The sequence below is a fragment of the Homalodisca vitripennis genome, chromosome 1, assembly GCF_021130785.1.
Source record: "Homalodisca vitripennis isolate AUS2020 chromosome 1, UT_GWSS_2.1, whole genome shotgun sequence".
Classification (NCBI taxonomy): domain Eukaryota; kingdom Metazoa; phylum Arthropoda; class Insecta; order Hemiptera; family Cicadellidae; genus Homalodisca; species Homalodisca vitripennis.
This window is the reverse complement of record NC_060207.1, coordinates 59825554-59842891: the sequence shown is the minus strand read 5'-3', so window position 1 is coordinate 59842891 and position 17338 is coordinate 59825554. Positions and strand designations below refer to the sequence as shown.

At 29.4% G+C, this 17338-nt stretch overlaps 1 protein-coding gene across 1 annotated transcript in view; it reads right to left on the bottom strand.

The window, feature by feature from the left end:
* Window positions 1-254: 254 nt before the first annotated feature.
* The window catches only part of LOC124362655, a 72908-nt gene continuing 55824 nt past the window's right edge, over window positions 255-17338 (bottom strand). The window contains 4 exon segments of the mRNA XM_046817350.1: window positions 255-8695; window positions 13616-13882; window positions 13988-14208; window positions 16750-16962. Of these exon segments, the coding sequence (XP_046673306.1) occupies window positions 8690-8695; window positions 13616-13882; window positions 13988-14208; window positions 16750-16962 (707 nt within the window). The 3' untranslated portion in view covers window positions 255-8689.

Genomic DNA, 17338 nt, shown 5'->3' with positions numbered 1-17338 from the left:
TGTATGTACTTAAATTTATATCATACAATTTTCCTTGCTTTATTATGTTTATTGAAATGATGTAAGAAACTTTAATTTAATGTAATATATTTAACTGAGCTAAAACAAAATTTACCTCTAGAACTACAATTCCCAGAACCAGTGTTAAAATAATAATTCCTAAAACATTATTGACTAAAACTCTGCCATAGTCTTCATTAATTCTAATTTCATATAAGAAAAAAAACAAGGATTATTTCAATAAAAGACAGTTATATTTCAGAGTCCTATTTTAATTTGCACCAAGACAATGTAACACTGTGACTGGTTTAATCACAGAATTGACATCTATTTATACTCAGTGTATCATAAATATCCACATTAATATATTAACGTATAACGTAGAGTTCACATGTCCCTACAATAAAATAAATACAAAATTTTACGTCTAAAACAAAGATGTTACTTTCATGGAATTTTGAAACATTGTTTGTACACTTAATTAAAAAATAAGATTATATGTTTTATAAACATCATAAGACAATAAATTCATAGAACTCAAATTTTATACACATACACTCCAAACAACAAGCTGCATTCAAGAAAAGCCATAAGTTTACAAACATAAAACAGTGAAGTAACTCAACTTTTAAAGTGTAATTAAAGCGTTACCTACTTAGAAAAATAAAGCATAAATATTATATTTAATGTACCTTTAATTCATGCTTTTATATAGTTTTACCTATCAAAAATATTTTAATAAATTAATACTTATACTAATTTTGTAAAGCGAGCTGAACACAAAAACCAAGACTTAATAACTTTTATTTAATAAAAATATATACCCATTTTATGAAATTTATTCATATAACACAAGTTAAGTGATTAAAACAAACATTAGAACCCATTTATAAATACAGAACACAATAATACTGTTAAATATTTGGCCAAAAACTAAAAATAGTTTTCTACATTCTGGGTTTTTGGTATTGTTTATATTCTTCGTGATTTATAATCTGAAAGAAAAATCTTAGAAATTTTAATTCCATGCTTGAAAGAATTGATAAAGCAAAACTCATGTGTTAAGTATTGGTCCTGGAAAGCTTACCTTGATCCATGCTCACTCTAATGTTTTATAGTGCTATAAAAAATATTTAAGTGTTGCATTATACTGAATGAATAAAATTATTTGTTTACATATTTAAAAAAATACATGATAAAGTGCACTGTCAATAATTATTTACTTTGCTTCTTTCACTAGCACTAAGTAAAATAACACTGTAAGACTAAACTTACTGATCTTACCTCACACTATAACTAATTTAATATTTACCGTAAGTAGATCAAAAATATCAATTGTTGTCTTAAACTTAAGTTTGGAACAATAAAAATAAAATTTCGTTTATTGCTGAACAAGCTTTATAAGTCTATTTTGACAAGAGATAAAACACTGTTCTTAAAAAATTATGAGTATTATTTATGTAGCACTTAAAGCATTTCCAAAAATTTCTGGGAAAACAAAACTATTTCCACATTCTTATTCAACCACTAGTATGCTTTAAAAAACTGTGTTTTAATCAAAACATAAAAAAGTAAGTGAATATCTGCCCATTGGAAGTATAATTGAATAAATAACAAGGCAGTTTATTCGAATTTTGTACAATATGGTAGGTAATTACGTGTCTATTACGTAGAATGTTAATGACATCGAGCTTTGCATAGATAATTTAATGTGTCATAAAAATATCTCAAGTAAGTAGTTAGATTTGTATTTAAGTTTCTACACCAATTAATAATACTAATAACTGCCAATTAATTATATTATTATAATTTACTATGCGATTGAATAATCGTTTATTATTGTTTATTCAAAGCAAAAACAATTACACTGTACTAATAACAATAATGTAGAAAGTTTTGTTAGAATGGATAGTTAAATGTATATTCACCCTTGAAGATAATATACAACGAAACGATTTGAAAAATATAGAAACAAGGTTTTGATCAAATAAATGTTAACCATTTTAGTGCTAATCATATTATGAATGACCCTCAGTACGAAGAATGACGAGTGGAATCAATGACATGACTTGTAATAGTACGAGGCATATCCAGAAAGTAAGTGTACTGAAACTCTCACAGCTGGAAGGCTTTTTTTTGACATGATGGCTACATTACCGTTTTGCTCCCCTCTCCAACGAGACCAGATTGAGGTCAGTTTGAGAACTGTTGATACACCAGTATGTTTAGTGAAAAATGTCAATCCAATCTCCCACCCAGTGCAATGACATGATGGCTACACTACCGTTTTGCTCCCCTCTCCAACGAGACCAGATTGAGGTCAGTTTGAGAACTGTTGATACACCAGTATGTTTAGTGAAAAATGTCAATCCAATCTCCCACCCAGTGCAATGACATGATGGCTACACTACCGTTTTGCTCCCCTCTCCAACGAGACCAGATTGAGGTCAGTTTGAGAACTGTTGATACACCAGTATGTTTAGTGAAAAATGTCAATCCAATCTCCCACCCAGTGCAATGACATGATGGCTACATTACCGTTTTGCTCCCCTCTCCAACGAGACCAGATTGAGGTCAGTTTGAGAACTGTTGATACACCAGTATGTTTAGTGAAAAATGTCAATCCAATCTCCCACCCAGTGCAATGACATGATGGCTACACTACCGTTTTGCTCCCCTCTCCAACGAGACCAGATTGAGGTCAGTTTGAGAACTGTTGATACACCAGTATGTTTAGTGAAAAATGTCAATCCAATCTCCCACCCAGTGCAAAATATGCGACGTCATCCGTTATTTCTTTTGGAAGGGAAAAACTCTGGTTGTTTATAACCAACCCAGTAGCTAGTGTGAACTGTCTATCTAGTATACCTAAATTTTCTCTTGTACTGCCTCTATATAGTACAGCTGCATCCAGCTGGTGCAGCTGTTTTGCAAATTATTTTACTGATATCTGATAACCAATCTCCACATTTAGTTACTGTTTTATTCATTGTGTGGGTATGATTATAATGTAAGAAATTAAAGTAAAGTATTGCACTGAAAATGAACTGGATAAATTTGATTAGTTTAAAAAAAAGGCTTTTTATCAAACACATTGACTATCAATGTCCATTAGCATTAGATATGGTAATGTATTACGTTCAATCATCTGTGTTACATTCGTTATTAAAACATTTAAATATCAAGCTTTATTTATACAATACATATTGTATTCTATGACTCTAATGAGGTCATACATATACAATATTGGCTATATTGGTAAAGCTATACTATACAGACCGCTGATTCATACCTCCTGTATCATAGAGTTATGTATTTAAAGAGCTTTTGATGCTTACATTTTATAAGGAAACTTTCTTGCAAAAAAATAGTTTAAAATTTTAAACCACTTGTCTTGTGTTATGATATTAAAAGTGTATTCAAAGATTATGTCAGAAGGAATGTTGCTTATTGTTTTCAATCAAGATGACATATTAACACTTACTTAAACTTGATATCTGAAATCAGTTCAATAACATACTAAACTTGTATAACTTAAAAGTGCAAGTTTCTTTATATAGAATTTGTTGTTACATTTTACTGCAAGGATGATAGATGCTGTACTAAACCGATTACAGAATTTTTTACTTATGTAAACACATTCCACAGACAGATTTAATGTTACCATTATATAAAACTCTTAAATTATTACAGTACAATACTTTTATTTATAACAGTTATTGAAATTGTTTAAACATTGCACTGTAATTCAGTAGTATTATTGTTATTAGAACAATATACAACACATTTATGTATATCAATAATAAAGATTTGAATGGTGGCCATTTTCATAAATACATTATCCTATGAATGAATGCATAGTTAGCTGTATCAATATCCAAATTAATACAAACAAGGTGTAAACAATAACAAGTAGCATAATGTATCAGACCATTGCCTCAGATCTGGCAGCAAGTTTGTGCTCATACTGAAGACCATATTACTCATCTTCCATAAGAGGAGTATTCTGGTGCAAAATTTAAACCAAACATGTCATAATTTTAATTAAAATGTTATTTAATCAATCATCACATTCCACAAAAAGTATTTTGTAGAAATAAATGTATACTTAAATAAATATAAGTTGTAAATAAAGCATGCCTCAAATTAGAAAACTAATAAATATTAAGTATGTTACAGATGTTTCTTTAAAGAATGGCAACACAGCTGTAAAATATTTGTTTACTTAAAGGTAATTAATAAATGTAAAACTGTATTTTTTAATTTTAACTTGAAAAATACTAAATATGTCTTGAAATAAAAAGTAACAAATGTAATTGTTTACAAAAAATAAAATGTACTAATGTAATTGTAATGCAAAAAAATCAATAATGAGTTCCTTTTAATCTAGAAATCATAAATCAGTATATTGAGGAACAATATGATTTTGATGTTTTGAATCAAATTTTTAATTACAAGTCACACTCAAGATTTTATGGACTTTCCCTCATTGAGGTGAATAAAAAAGATAATGATAAATGGAAGAGAAAATAGATGGAGCCAACGTTGTAGATGAATTAAAGTCACTGAAATGCTTGATTACTTAACACTACTTGTATTTTGTTTAGTTTATAAAGTGTTCAGAGTAAACTATATATATGTTTCTTCCATTCTGCAAAAAAGTTTAAATTTTTAGTTATACTTACAAGGGCAATTGTTTTTACTTCATACAAGTTTTACAACTTATCACCAAAATTACTGTCATATTTGGAGTGTATATGGACTTATACAACTACAATACTAAAAAATAAAATGCACATTTTCGATTTACGTGTCAAAACGACACTACATAAGTACTCTACTCTAATTATTTTTTAACTAAAATTAGATATAACAAAGATCGATTATAGTACGAAAAAGTTAACTCTATTTACAATATGTAGAAATTAAAAATATTTATCTGTACATATCTCAGGAACAAAATCAATAAATATAAACTCTTTTCTCACAACATAAAAGCTCAACCGTAGAGAATGATTATAATACACAACACAAATTCACTTACCAACATAGACATCGCCAATCATAACAATTACATTAAAAATAGATATAAACAAAATTACTACACTAGAATATTATACAAAAGTCATTAAAAATAAATTCACTATTATTACATGGATCCCAAAAATATCAATTATAACACGTCTGCTTTTAAAACATCTGTGAGAACTTCCTCTCCCATTTAATTTTATGGATGGCTTGTGCATTACACAAGGAAATTTATACATTAAGTCCACAAATAACCACAAATAAGAACACATTAAAATTAGTTGTCTTGGACCGATTTTAAAACTAGTTCAAAATGTAATTGTGATGGATTAATTAAAACCGATAAAAACTTCACAGTTACATTTTGTATGAACCTATTACATAAATTAAAAAGTTGTACTAATTATTAAGTTTAAAACGAAAATAGAGGTGGGAAATTAATATTATACTTTATACTTTTTTAATATTAATACTTTTAAAAGCCTTCAATGCTACAAGAGGTACACTGGTTCAATGTAAACGTTGTAACCGGACTCTATAATTTCTGTTATTTTATGTGAGCAACTTCATAGAAACCATTGAGTTTAGACTGTTGAAGAATTAATTTGAGTCAACAGACATAGCTATCAAAAATTATGAAAACTGAGAATAATTATTATTATTAATTAGACCACATTTGTAAGTAACACTGAACTATTGAACCAATTCATTGTGTATCATCTATAGGCCAAAACACTCTGAGCTGTGTACAAATGTATTAACTAATACATGATTAAGCAGTGTTGGACACCATACATAGTTTACTTCCTTCACAGAAACCAGTTCAACACAAAAATTACTAAATGTAAAAAAATGTATTCTTTTAATTTGTTAAAGTAAAAATCACCATACTGAATTTATCATATTTCTGATATAGGTTAGATATACAGGATTAGCAAAGTTTTACAGTATAGTAAATTGTTTATGAAGGAGCCAATTCATTTGTTGAAAAAATAAAAATACAATTTTTAAATTTATAAAATGATAAATTAATTTATTAATTTTTATGACCAAAAATATTGGCATACCTTAAATTTCATATTTTTATTTAGATTAATTTTGAGATATCAAAATGTAGACATTTTTATAACACCGAATAATTATTGTATTCAAGTACTTTAATGATAAAGCATATATAAAAATAATTTTATCTGTGACTTTTAGAATATTAAACATTTATGTCATGTATGTGCCGTAATTTGAATGAATTCATGTTAATTTACTGAACTTTTATTTTATTACCAGTAATAAAAATTTATTTAAAAAACTTCACCCTTCTTATGTAGATTTTCACCACTTTTCAATTTTTATTGTTCTATGCAAGAATCCTCCATGTCTATTATTTTTTTTGGTGATTAATAAGGATTATTGATTACTTTGAACTAACATAAATGATTATTAACTGTCATCATTTCTTGAAGTTCAGAATCTTCTCCCTTATAAAACTCTTGCAATATGAACTTGTTATGTTATTTTTGTTTAAACGTACAAATAACAATTTCATTAAATTAATCTAATTCCTATTAATTTTACACAATACAAGACAATTACAGTAATAACACCAATTACTAGTAATTTATTAAATTGATTGTACTTTTAAAATAGCTCAGATAAACATAATTAAATCTAGTTATAAGTATGTTTTTATATACTCGGAGTAGACAAATATATAAACTTGGTGAGTGTTTTAAATACAAAATTAAAAAATTGTTATTGGATGCTTACGGTTCCATTTTAAAGTTGTTAATTTGTGAACAAATTCATAATGATCCCTCATGTTAGTTTTACAATCAAATATTTTGAATGTTCTGAATCAGCACATAATATAGCAATCCTAGCATTTTAGAGATTATAATTTTATGATTTTTTTCTCTAAATAACTGCAAATTTGTGACAAATTACCACAACAGTTAATTATAGACTTTTAAAATGTATTCAATCCTTGTTGGATAAAAAAGAACTAAAGGTTAAGTAACTTTGACAATTTACAATTACATATTAATATAATACTGTTGTACCTTGGAATTGAGTTTAAAATAGGAGCCAAGATTTCCTTATCATGTTAGTCTTGTCTGTAACTAAAAATATTAACAACAGGCCATGTTCAGCATAAAGTTCAAATTTTCCATTTTTTAACCCCTTAACAGATGATTAAATTTTTAACAACGAAACTTGTTTTGTCATTCAGTTATTTAAGTATAAACTTGTTGACATGTTACACTGCTGTTTATTATTTTGTAAGCATGTTTATGCAATCATTATATATCTGTAAAGGCTACTAACTTTAATGGCATGAAACAAGTTATTCATTATTAATATTATAGAATAAATATATCTCATAACTGAAAATAGAATATTACAACTGTTTTGAATTTGGTCTATCGGAAAATATATTTGACTATTTTGCCAATCATGTTTATGTAACTTGACTTTAGTTAGTTTTACAGGTATGTGGATTAAGCGGAGATAACTATAATTATTTTTATACAATGTTTACAAAATAATCTGTGTTTATGAGGTTTATGTTTTATTATTGTTCAGTTTAAACATATATCTAGATCAAGAAAATTTGTAATATTAAGAAGGCATAGCCAGTAGTTTAAAAGGATTAATGCATTCATCACAGAATTCTAGCAAAAATATAATAGTTCAAAACATGCTAACATTAGTAATCCTAACTATTAATTCCATGTAAAATCAACAATAGACTACAAAATATCTATGTTAAGTGCCTGAGAATTTTAAAACAAGGTATAAGTTAGCCCAGGGCCCCGAAAGTTAACTTTAACTGAATAAATGATTTATTTTGAACTTGCAATATTTTTTTGTATGTCATAATTGTTAATTCAACCTTCTTTCTTTCTTCTTAATAGAAAGACGGTTAATTAAGATGTAAATTTTTTATAATCTAGAGTACAAATTTTAAAAATTATTAAAATTTAGTATGTAACTATGGAAAAATGAGTGCAGATTGTCAAAATATAATCTAGGAATTGATTGTATTTAATTTAAGTTTTATCATCAGGCAGAGAACAAATTAACATTAATGGTTAATGGATTAATCATAATGGTTAAGCGCATCAACCTTTCTAATGCCAAAATTATGTGTTATATTAAGTTGGCAAAAAACCTTTAAGGGGTTAAAAAATTAAGGAAAATGCCTGAAACTAAATGCTGACAACCATTTTTTGACAATCGAACATATTTATTATACAGTACAATCCAATTAGTAATTGTTAGAGAACTTTTAAGTAGATATTTCATGAGCATTTGATTTTCTTGTCTAATGACATCTGGTATGGATTATCTCAAACCATAAAGAAACACTGTGTGGCTTATTTACTTGTAACAATTTTAACTTAAACTAAAATGTAAACACGTTTTCACTTAATGACTTAAACACCAAAACATTGTTCACTGTTTTAAGTCATTACTTAAAACTGTTTCAAAACATTATTTTAGTAAAAGCATATCTCTAGGACTGGACTTAAATGTAAAATTACCTTCACAATTTATATCTATTACAATAAAAGTGCTTGGTGGAGATTATATAAATGATTCTCGAATGGAAAAATAGGCCATACCAAATTACGATCCAATAAGGTAGTCTTTGTTCACCACATCAAAACTGTAAACAGAACAAACAAAAATTATAAACACAAATAAAGATAATTAAATCAACAAAATAAATAAAACTGGAAAAGTAAAACATTACAATTTTTATAACATAATATAAGTAAAAATTAAATGGGATAAAAATATCTGACGAAACCATGAATAAGAAAACAAAGTAAATTCAAAATTTCCTTCTTTCAAGTTAAAAAATATGCTATAACAATATAAACCGTTTAACTTAATAAAAAAGGGACAGGTACACCTAAAATACTTTATATTATATTTAATAGTAACAGGTAACAAGTATATTAAACCCATTTAAATTGTGCATGTTCTATAATTGTGTACTCTGCTGTAAGTCTGTATCCTTCTGTCTAGTAGATATTTAGCACTCCCCTTCTCTATGATGGTTTGTTCTACAATGACAGTTTGGAAAGTAAGTTGCGTTAATAAATTTAACACATAACTTTACAGTCTTTTTAAATTATATACATTAGAAAGAACAACTCTTTTTCTAAATATTTTCAACTTAATTTACCTTTTGCATTTAAGCAATTATATCTAGGTACAAGAAACTGGGGCGGTTTTCATGGTGGTGAGAATTGACCCCACTCCAATGATTGTTTTATTCAATACTGATGTAATCTGTGTTTCATCACCAGTGACAATATTGTTAAGAAATTTGTCATGGTCAATTGGCAGTTATAAAACAGTCAATTATAGAAGATATATTAAACATTTTTGTAGTATTAAAATAATAATCAATTAAATATAAAAAATTGTTAGAGGAGATTCAAGTAGTTTTAAGACAGTAAGAGGAAAACAAGAATGATTTTTTCTTATGACAAGAGCAAACAAAATTACGGGTGAAAGTTATTAGTAAAAAAATGTTTATGGGACTTATTTTGATGTGTTTCATTTACTAATTTTTAATTAAAATATTTTATTTTCACATTAACTACATTTTCTGGGCATACAGGTTTAGTCTTTTAAAATTCAGGGTAGAGTAAGCAAAAATTAAATAATTTAGTTATTTGTTTCTGGGCTAATATCAAAGTTTCATATCAAATCTAATTAGCCAAAATTTTAAAATAATTTTGTATTTTTTTCTTAGACCAACAATACTAATTCATAATGGGGACAATTACATGGATAGTATACAACACTTTAGGTACAAATCTAATAATTATTCCAATAACGAATAGCAGAACAAGTCATATTAAATGACACTAGTAAGTACTATGAAATACAACATAAGTGAAGACTAAGCTTATTTAGTATGAACTTTATACGGACTTCTGCTATTGTTCTTATAGAATGTTAACTTAATGTCAAAAACAATCAAACTACTTAAATTTCTTGGCAGCCTCGGGAAGTGGAATCATTTCTTTTATACCACCAGTAATTTTTTTCTATTTGAATAAAAACCAAAGTTTGATCACACCTTTAAGATACCTTTTTAGAAGACAGGAAAAATAGAAAAATTATTTTGGTTATTCAATGAAAGGTGGTAGATATTTGGAGAAGAATGTAGTAACATATTACAATCAGGCGGAAAGAAAAAAGGTTGAAGATAAAGATATCTCTTTTTTCAATATGTACATGAAGGGTGACTGGAGAGAATGATATTTTTATGTATGAAAAATTATTTCTTTCATATTTTTTATTTTTAGAAAACAGGCAATTAAAAAAATTATATTTTATTCAAAATATACGAATTCTTAAAGTTGTATAACATTAAAACATGTTAATTTCCGGAAGCTATAACTCTTGTACACACTGTACAAAACTTTACATTTTTATTTTGAACTGTTTACAAGTTGGCTTAAATTCCTTACTTTTAAAATGCTTCTGATTCCTCATGGAGTGATAACAGTTTTTCTAATTTCAGTCTTCAATGAAGTTAACTATGACTTTTAAAGAACTATGATTTTTTTATGATTAGTTTTTTTAAGAACTATGACTTTTAAATTATCTAAACAAGAAATCATTGCACCGTCTTAAAACAACAATTATCAACAACAATATTAATGGCCAGAGAGTTATCTAACTCCAACAAAATATAAAACATATTCTTTTTTATAACCTCCTCTCCCATCATCCTATGCAGGTTTGAACTGAAAACATTCACTGTGCCTGTAAATACTTTGTGTAAAGTTAGTACAAATAAGTGTGCAAAATAGAAATCAGTAAAAGTTCAACTTATTTGCCTCTGCAACACTTGTTCATAAGGTCTCTTTGATGTTTCAAAAGATCACTGTTTCCTACATTTGAAGCAACAACAGATTCCTCTAGTAGAAAGTGTTCAGTAAACACGAAATATTCCACCTTTGTTCTACTCTAGTACTTCCACTCAAGAAGAAAAGGGTTTACCTTTCAATTTAATCAAAGAAGACCCCTCTTCCGTCTTATCTAATCTCTCTTAATATTTAACAAATTCAATTTACTATTATTTAACATTTTAATAATTTAGGTATTATATTTAGTAACTGAACACACTTGACTGACAGGGTATTGAAAAATGTGAGAATAAACGTAATATACTAAAATAATATAAAGAAATTATATAATATGAACAATTTGTAATGTAAATAATTATGGTAAAAGGAAAGTAGCTACTCCCTCAGCCGAAATATCTACATAGAGCACATCTAAAACTGTCTTATTATCAGTAGTGAATGTCATTCTATCAAAGTGCATTTTGAGATATTGTAACCAAGAATTTAATTTCCTTATTAGGTGCTGAGGACTAGTAATAAACAACACTTTTGCAATATTGTTTTGATTTTAACTACCAAGCTTGATATTTTGATACATGTTGCCAAAATCTAACATTGGTATGAAAATAAATTATCAAGAACATTAATTTCGTAAGCATAATCTGTACTAATAAATTGAGTATGGCTAATGTTTACTCTTCAATAGTACAGTAATAACCATTAAATTAGAAAATAAAATTGTGAATGAAATAATCACTTGTTTAAACTTTTAAACCAAGTTGATAATATTTTAGTAATGTTTTATTATTAAATGTTATGAAATGATGACACAGCTAGTAACCAATAGTTCCATGCCATATTATGGACGGTTAAATTTGGAATACCATAGTGTTCAAAATATGGAGTAATTAAAATTGACAACCATTATATGTTATCTGTTAACTAATAACTAAGTTAAATGTTAATTAATATCTTGTAACAAAACATGACAAAAACTAGATATGTACATTTTCCCCAATTTTTCACTTTTTAAGCTCTTTTTGTTAAAATACTATCACCAATTTCAACCATTTGTTTACAGCAGACTAAATAAATTGACAGGGATGAAAGTACTTACAAAGCTACTAAATACTAACTTTATATAAAATATGTACAAAATCACATATAAATCTGTCCATGTTGTACAGGGATAATATTTAACATCCACAGGCTAAGAGAATAGTTTTACTCTATTAAATATCTCTACAAAGAGAACAGATCTAATACAGATTCTACAAGTAAACACCAATTACATAATATAGCACAGTCTATACTACATAATCTAGACTATTGTGAAATAACTGTACTGACGTGCCCTACAAGGAAATTTACTGAGATGAAGGAGGATTGGGAGGGTTTGGTGTGGAATTGGGTTGGGAATTTGTGCTCGGTAGGGGGAATCCTGCATGCATCAAGAATGGATTGTACGAGTAAGGGTTGAACTGGGGTGCCTGGGCAGAGAAGCCAGGAGCAGAGACTTGCTGAGGTTCTGGCCTGTGGAAAGCAGAATACATTCGTGAGAAGTCAGTCTCAAATGGTGTTTGAGGAGTAGGCTGCACCATTCCTGCAGCTGGGGAGAAGGGATTGTTTGGTCTCGGAGCACTAACTGAAGGAAAGTTTGGGCTTGCAGCTGCTGCTGAGAACGGATTTGGGCCTATATAGTTTGCAGCATCAAAAGCAGAGAACTGTGGCAAACTAGCTGGCAAATCTTTTCCTGATGCATCTTTTCTAGGTGGAAAAAAGTTTCCAGTTGGAAATCCCAGAGGTGGACGTGGAAATCCTGGATAGAAATCAGTTCGAGCCCCAGGTAACTGTTGTTGAAAGTCCGGTCTGAAACTTAAATCTATTGCTGGATTGAAAGCACTCATTTGGGATGATGTAGAAGAAGGTTGAACAGTTATACTTGATTTCTGTGCTTCATTCACTGGAAAAATATTCACAGAAGGGGTGGGTTGATTTTCTGATGTACCTTGAGATGTAGAAGACTCAGATTTTGATTTACTTAAGGGTTCAACAGGTGTGACAGTAGAAATAGGGACAGTGACAGCTGAAGGGGGAACACTTGAGGAGTTTTTTTCTGTGATCCTAGTGATTGACATTGATGGTTCCTTGGGTATTTCTGAGTTTCTTTCCACTTCCGTGACCGGGGTTACAGAGAAAGATGAATGAGGTTTGACAAGATTGACAGAAGTGGATGGTGGAAGTTTGACTGGCTGTATTGATAAAGAGCTGGATACAGAAGGAAGTTCAATGGATCTGGATTTGGACTTGGATGATTTACTTATTACTGGACTTATTGACAGTGATGATCCAGTCTTGAAAGGTAAGGGGTTGACACAGACTTTTGAAGCAGAGCTCTCTTTACTCTTTCCCATCCCCTCCGCTAAAACTACAGTTTTGTTACTTTGAAAAGCAAGATGCCTGTAGTTTTTTAATGACACTACAGGCTGCAGACTTGGCTCCATTTTTGCCCGCTCTTCAATTGATATTTTACTTGACAGTGATTCTTTTATTAAAGATTGTGGCGATACAGGTAGTTTTTTATCCTCCTTTTCTGCTACTACAGTATCTTCAGATTCCAGTGGTGTTTTGTCATCCTTATCCACTTCCTTTTCTTTAAGTGTGTCAGAAGAGGGAACTGCTTTAACAGGTTTAATTTCAACTGGGAATTGTACCTCATCAGTCCTATCCACGGCAGGTGACTCGGTGTCCGTGCTGGATAACGCTGGGGCTGTTATCTGTGACACTTCACTTTCGCTTGGTTCCACTTTCTCCATAGATACGGATGTGGTAGGCGTCACTTCAGTAGTCTTGGGACTCGGAGGTGGGATCGGTGTCACTGTAACCTGCTTCGGTTCTCTACGGATCTCTACCTGCGCTGTACTCGTGGACGGCTGCTGTTGATGATTTCCACTCACCACTCTCTTCTTTGTAACCGTCACCTAAAAGAAATGCAATTTTGAAAATATTTGGATTCTTTTTTACTTTTTGCCAAAACACACACAAATACATTTTGTCAAAAATAGTTTTCTACTGGTGTAACTTACTGTGACAGGGGGGTGAGCTGAACCCTCGCCAAAGTAAGGTTTGGTTGCAGCAACCGGCTGCTTGTTGCCACCACGGTTTGCTCCCAGCAGCCGCATGAGTGGCTTGTTGGGTCCTCGAGGACCCGTCCCTCCACTCCCTCGTGGGATGATGGAGATGTTGGAGTTATTTCTAAGTGGTAACAGACTTGCCGGTGCCCTCTGTCTCGTTGGCTGCACCACCACTACCAAACAAACAGACAAATAACTGAATTGACTGTGGAGTATATGCAAAAGAATATTAAAGTCTGCATAATTATCACTACCTGATGTGGCTACTTATTTAATTAATTTTTACAGCCTTATTGAAGAAATTGTTTCTTCTATCAATATTAGTTATACATTCTTTTGAATATATTATTATGTATAATTAAAGCTGTATTTGCTTGTATTAGATCATGATGATGATTTCAAAAATTAAGACTACCATATTATTAATTTACAATGTAATGTACATTAGACGACTTAACTTTTTTTATTGAAAAAATACTTCTTACAATCATGTAAACGCAAATTGGTTACAAATAGTTACATTTCATTCTTTGTCACTCGCAATCTCTTGATCTATTGTAATTGTAATTCTTTAGCACATTAAATGAGAATGTAGTTTTAGATGTTAAAACTATAGTAACGACCCTCAAAAGTGAACCTCAGGTATGCGTTATGAGTGCACAAACATTACTTCTTACCTAGCAAACAACAATACATGAACCTAATATCTTTCATTCAATAGCCTTATCTCCAAGCTACCAGTATATTAATATTTAAAACTAAAATTTAAAACATACTCAGCCTCTATTCACCCATTGAGGTAGACATATGACTTAGGCTCGTACTGGCAGTTCAAGACTAAATACCAACATACAAATGCAGCTCATATTACTAATAGCAACACAGCTATCCACATAGTTCTTTAAAAATCTAACACATAAGGTTTATGTGCTCTCTAGCAGGTATTCTCAAGAACTAAATTTAACAGCAAAAATTCATTTTTTATATTGGCTAATCTGCTTTTAGATTTATGTGTTGTTTGTTTGACTATAATGTTTGTTTAAATTAATGCATTATGGCCTAGTAACCTCATTTCATAAGATGATGTCCAAAGTATATTAATGGAGGTAGGAAACCTAATAGATATGGAAGTGGAACTGTTATTAAATACTGATTTTGAAAGTGATTTATATGGAAGTACAGGAATTTGTTTAAAGTATTAAATGTGAGAAAAGCATATGAAGTGGTACTGCATTTACTAATCATTTCAAGACTTTTCAAACAATAGTGAACAATGAAATGAAATTTGTAGTAAGTTTTACACTTTTAACCCCGATCATTATATTGATGTACCAACTATCCCAAACCATTTTTGGAGAAAATGTAAGAGTTCTGTAAAAAAACTAGGCTATTTTCAAGCTAATTCTTTTTTAGTATTACTTCTTATTAAATCTAGTTCACAAAGATATGGGAAAAAACAAAATAATAGCATGAAAACTTTGTATTTTTGAATATATATATATATATATATACATTACAATTTTAAAATTTCAAGTTGGTTAATGTAAACCAAATAGTTAAAAAAAAAATGTACACACAAATATCTGTTTATTTTGTGTTAAATTTAATTCTTATTCTAATGAAACAAAAATTATAGGCCTACTTTATTCACAAATTGAGTAAGATAAGTTTTTGAAAGGACTTGTAATTTTTCCTTTTTGCTATTTTTGTGCAAGTAAATATAACACAAGCTTTACAATTCATAGTATAATAAAAAGTGCATGTCCGCACTATATGTACGTCAGGAGTTGACACATATTTATAAAGTCTGTATAATACGAACGTCGGGGTTAAAAAGGGTTAATGATTTCGATCACATGATTATACCTAAAATACCAGTCTCTTTGAAATACTGAAATCACACTGGTAAGTTACTTTATTTTTTTTAATAGGTATTTTACAAGTAATTATTTATTCACTTCATAAGAAAATATTTTCTTTCTGAAAAAAAAAAAATAAAGAAAAAATAAAAAAACAATTTAATAATGCTAAACCTTAAATCCACCGAATCCTCAATAAAGATTCAGATTCAAATCTTGAATCTGCCAAGAATTGCTATGTCACTTCAAAACTTCAATTACAGCAACATGGTAGCAGGGGAAATGTATTTTACGCCAAACTAATAAACAACAAATCAAGTCTTCTGTACTGCTTCACCTATCTATTGTCATGGTTGATCAGTGCTCGTAAGTTCTTATTGATTATTGTTGTTTGGTAAATAATATTTTTACTACAGTTTGTATATTCTATTTTTATTCATTGCCTGATTGACAGTAAACAAACAGATGATTGCTAATTTTTTTTACTTCATAATTAATGTAATTGTTTAAATATGCGCTCTATCAGGGTGTCTACTGCTGAGGTATAATGAAAACCAGTAACATTTTAATAATCTTACCTTACAGTAAGTGTGTAGTCATATTATATTATAAAACTTTTTATTTACAATTTTTTAAACACAAAATACAATAAAAATATTTTAGTAACTTGTGTACTGCCAATCAGCTGATAATGACGTAGCAAGTCTTCACAGATTCGATTATCGAATCCCATTGATTGCTTTTCAGATCCGAATCTTTATTGAAAATTCTGTGTAGTTGAGATTTAATTTCCACACACTACTAGTAATTATCATTATGCCATAAAAACTGATATACTGAATCCATTCAACTTACTTTTTTTAACACCACCCTCAGTGCCTTCTCCCTTTCCAGCTGCTCCCTTTTTATCTCCCTTACCACCGACCTTGAAGGCAGTCCTGATGGCAATGATCTTGCCATTCTCCAATTGCATGTAAATGCCTTTAGGTGACTTCAACACCATCACCTTCTGCCCAGCCTTCAAAACGATGGAGGACCGATCGGGTGAGTTGGTCGGAATCACCACATCTATTATAAAACAATTAATTATTCATTGTTGAAATAACTATACCACCAAAAATACAGCTGAATTATAAGAGACATGAGAAAACAATTCTGAATACAGGCTGAATAGTTAAGTTATTTATTTCATTAAATTTTGGTAGTTAATTCAATTCAATTGGTTAATTAAAATCAGTTTGTTTAACGTCTTCGTGACTTACTTAATGAATTAGAACTAGAAGAATGTTTACCTAATTAATTTTAAATTTACTTATACTACTTATAACATTCTTTTTTTATGTATTTCCTAACTTTTTCAGCATATCAAATAGTACTATTGAGACATCTTTGAGTATTTTGTTTCTTAAAAATGATGTTTATAATGCAGTACAAATGATCATCA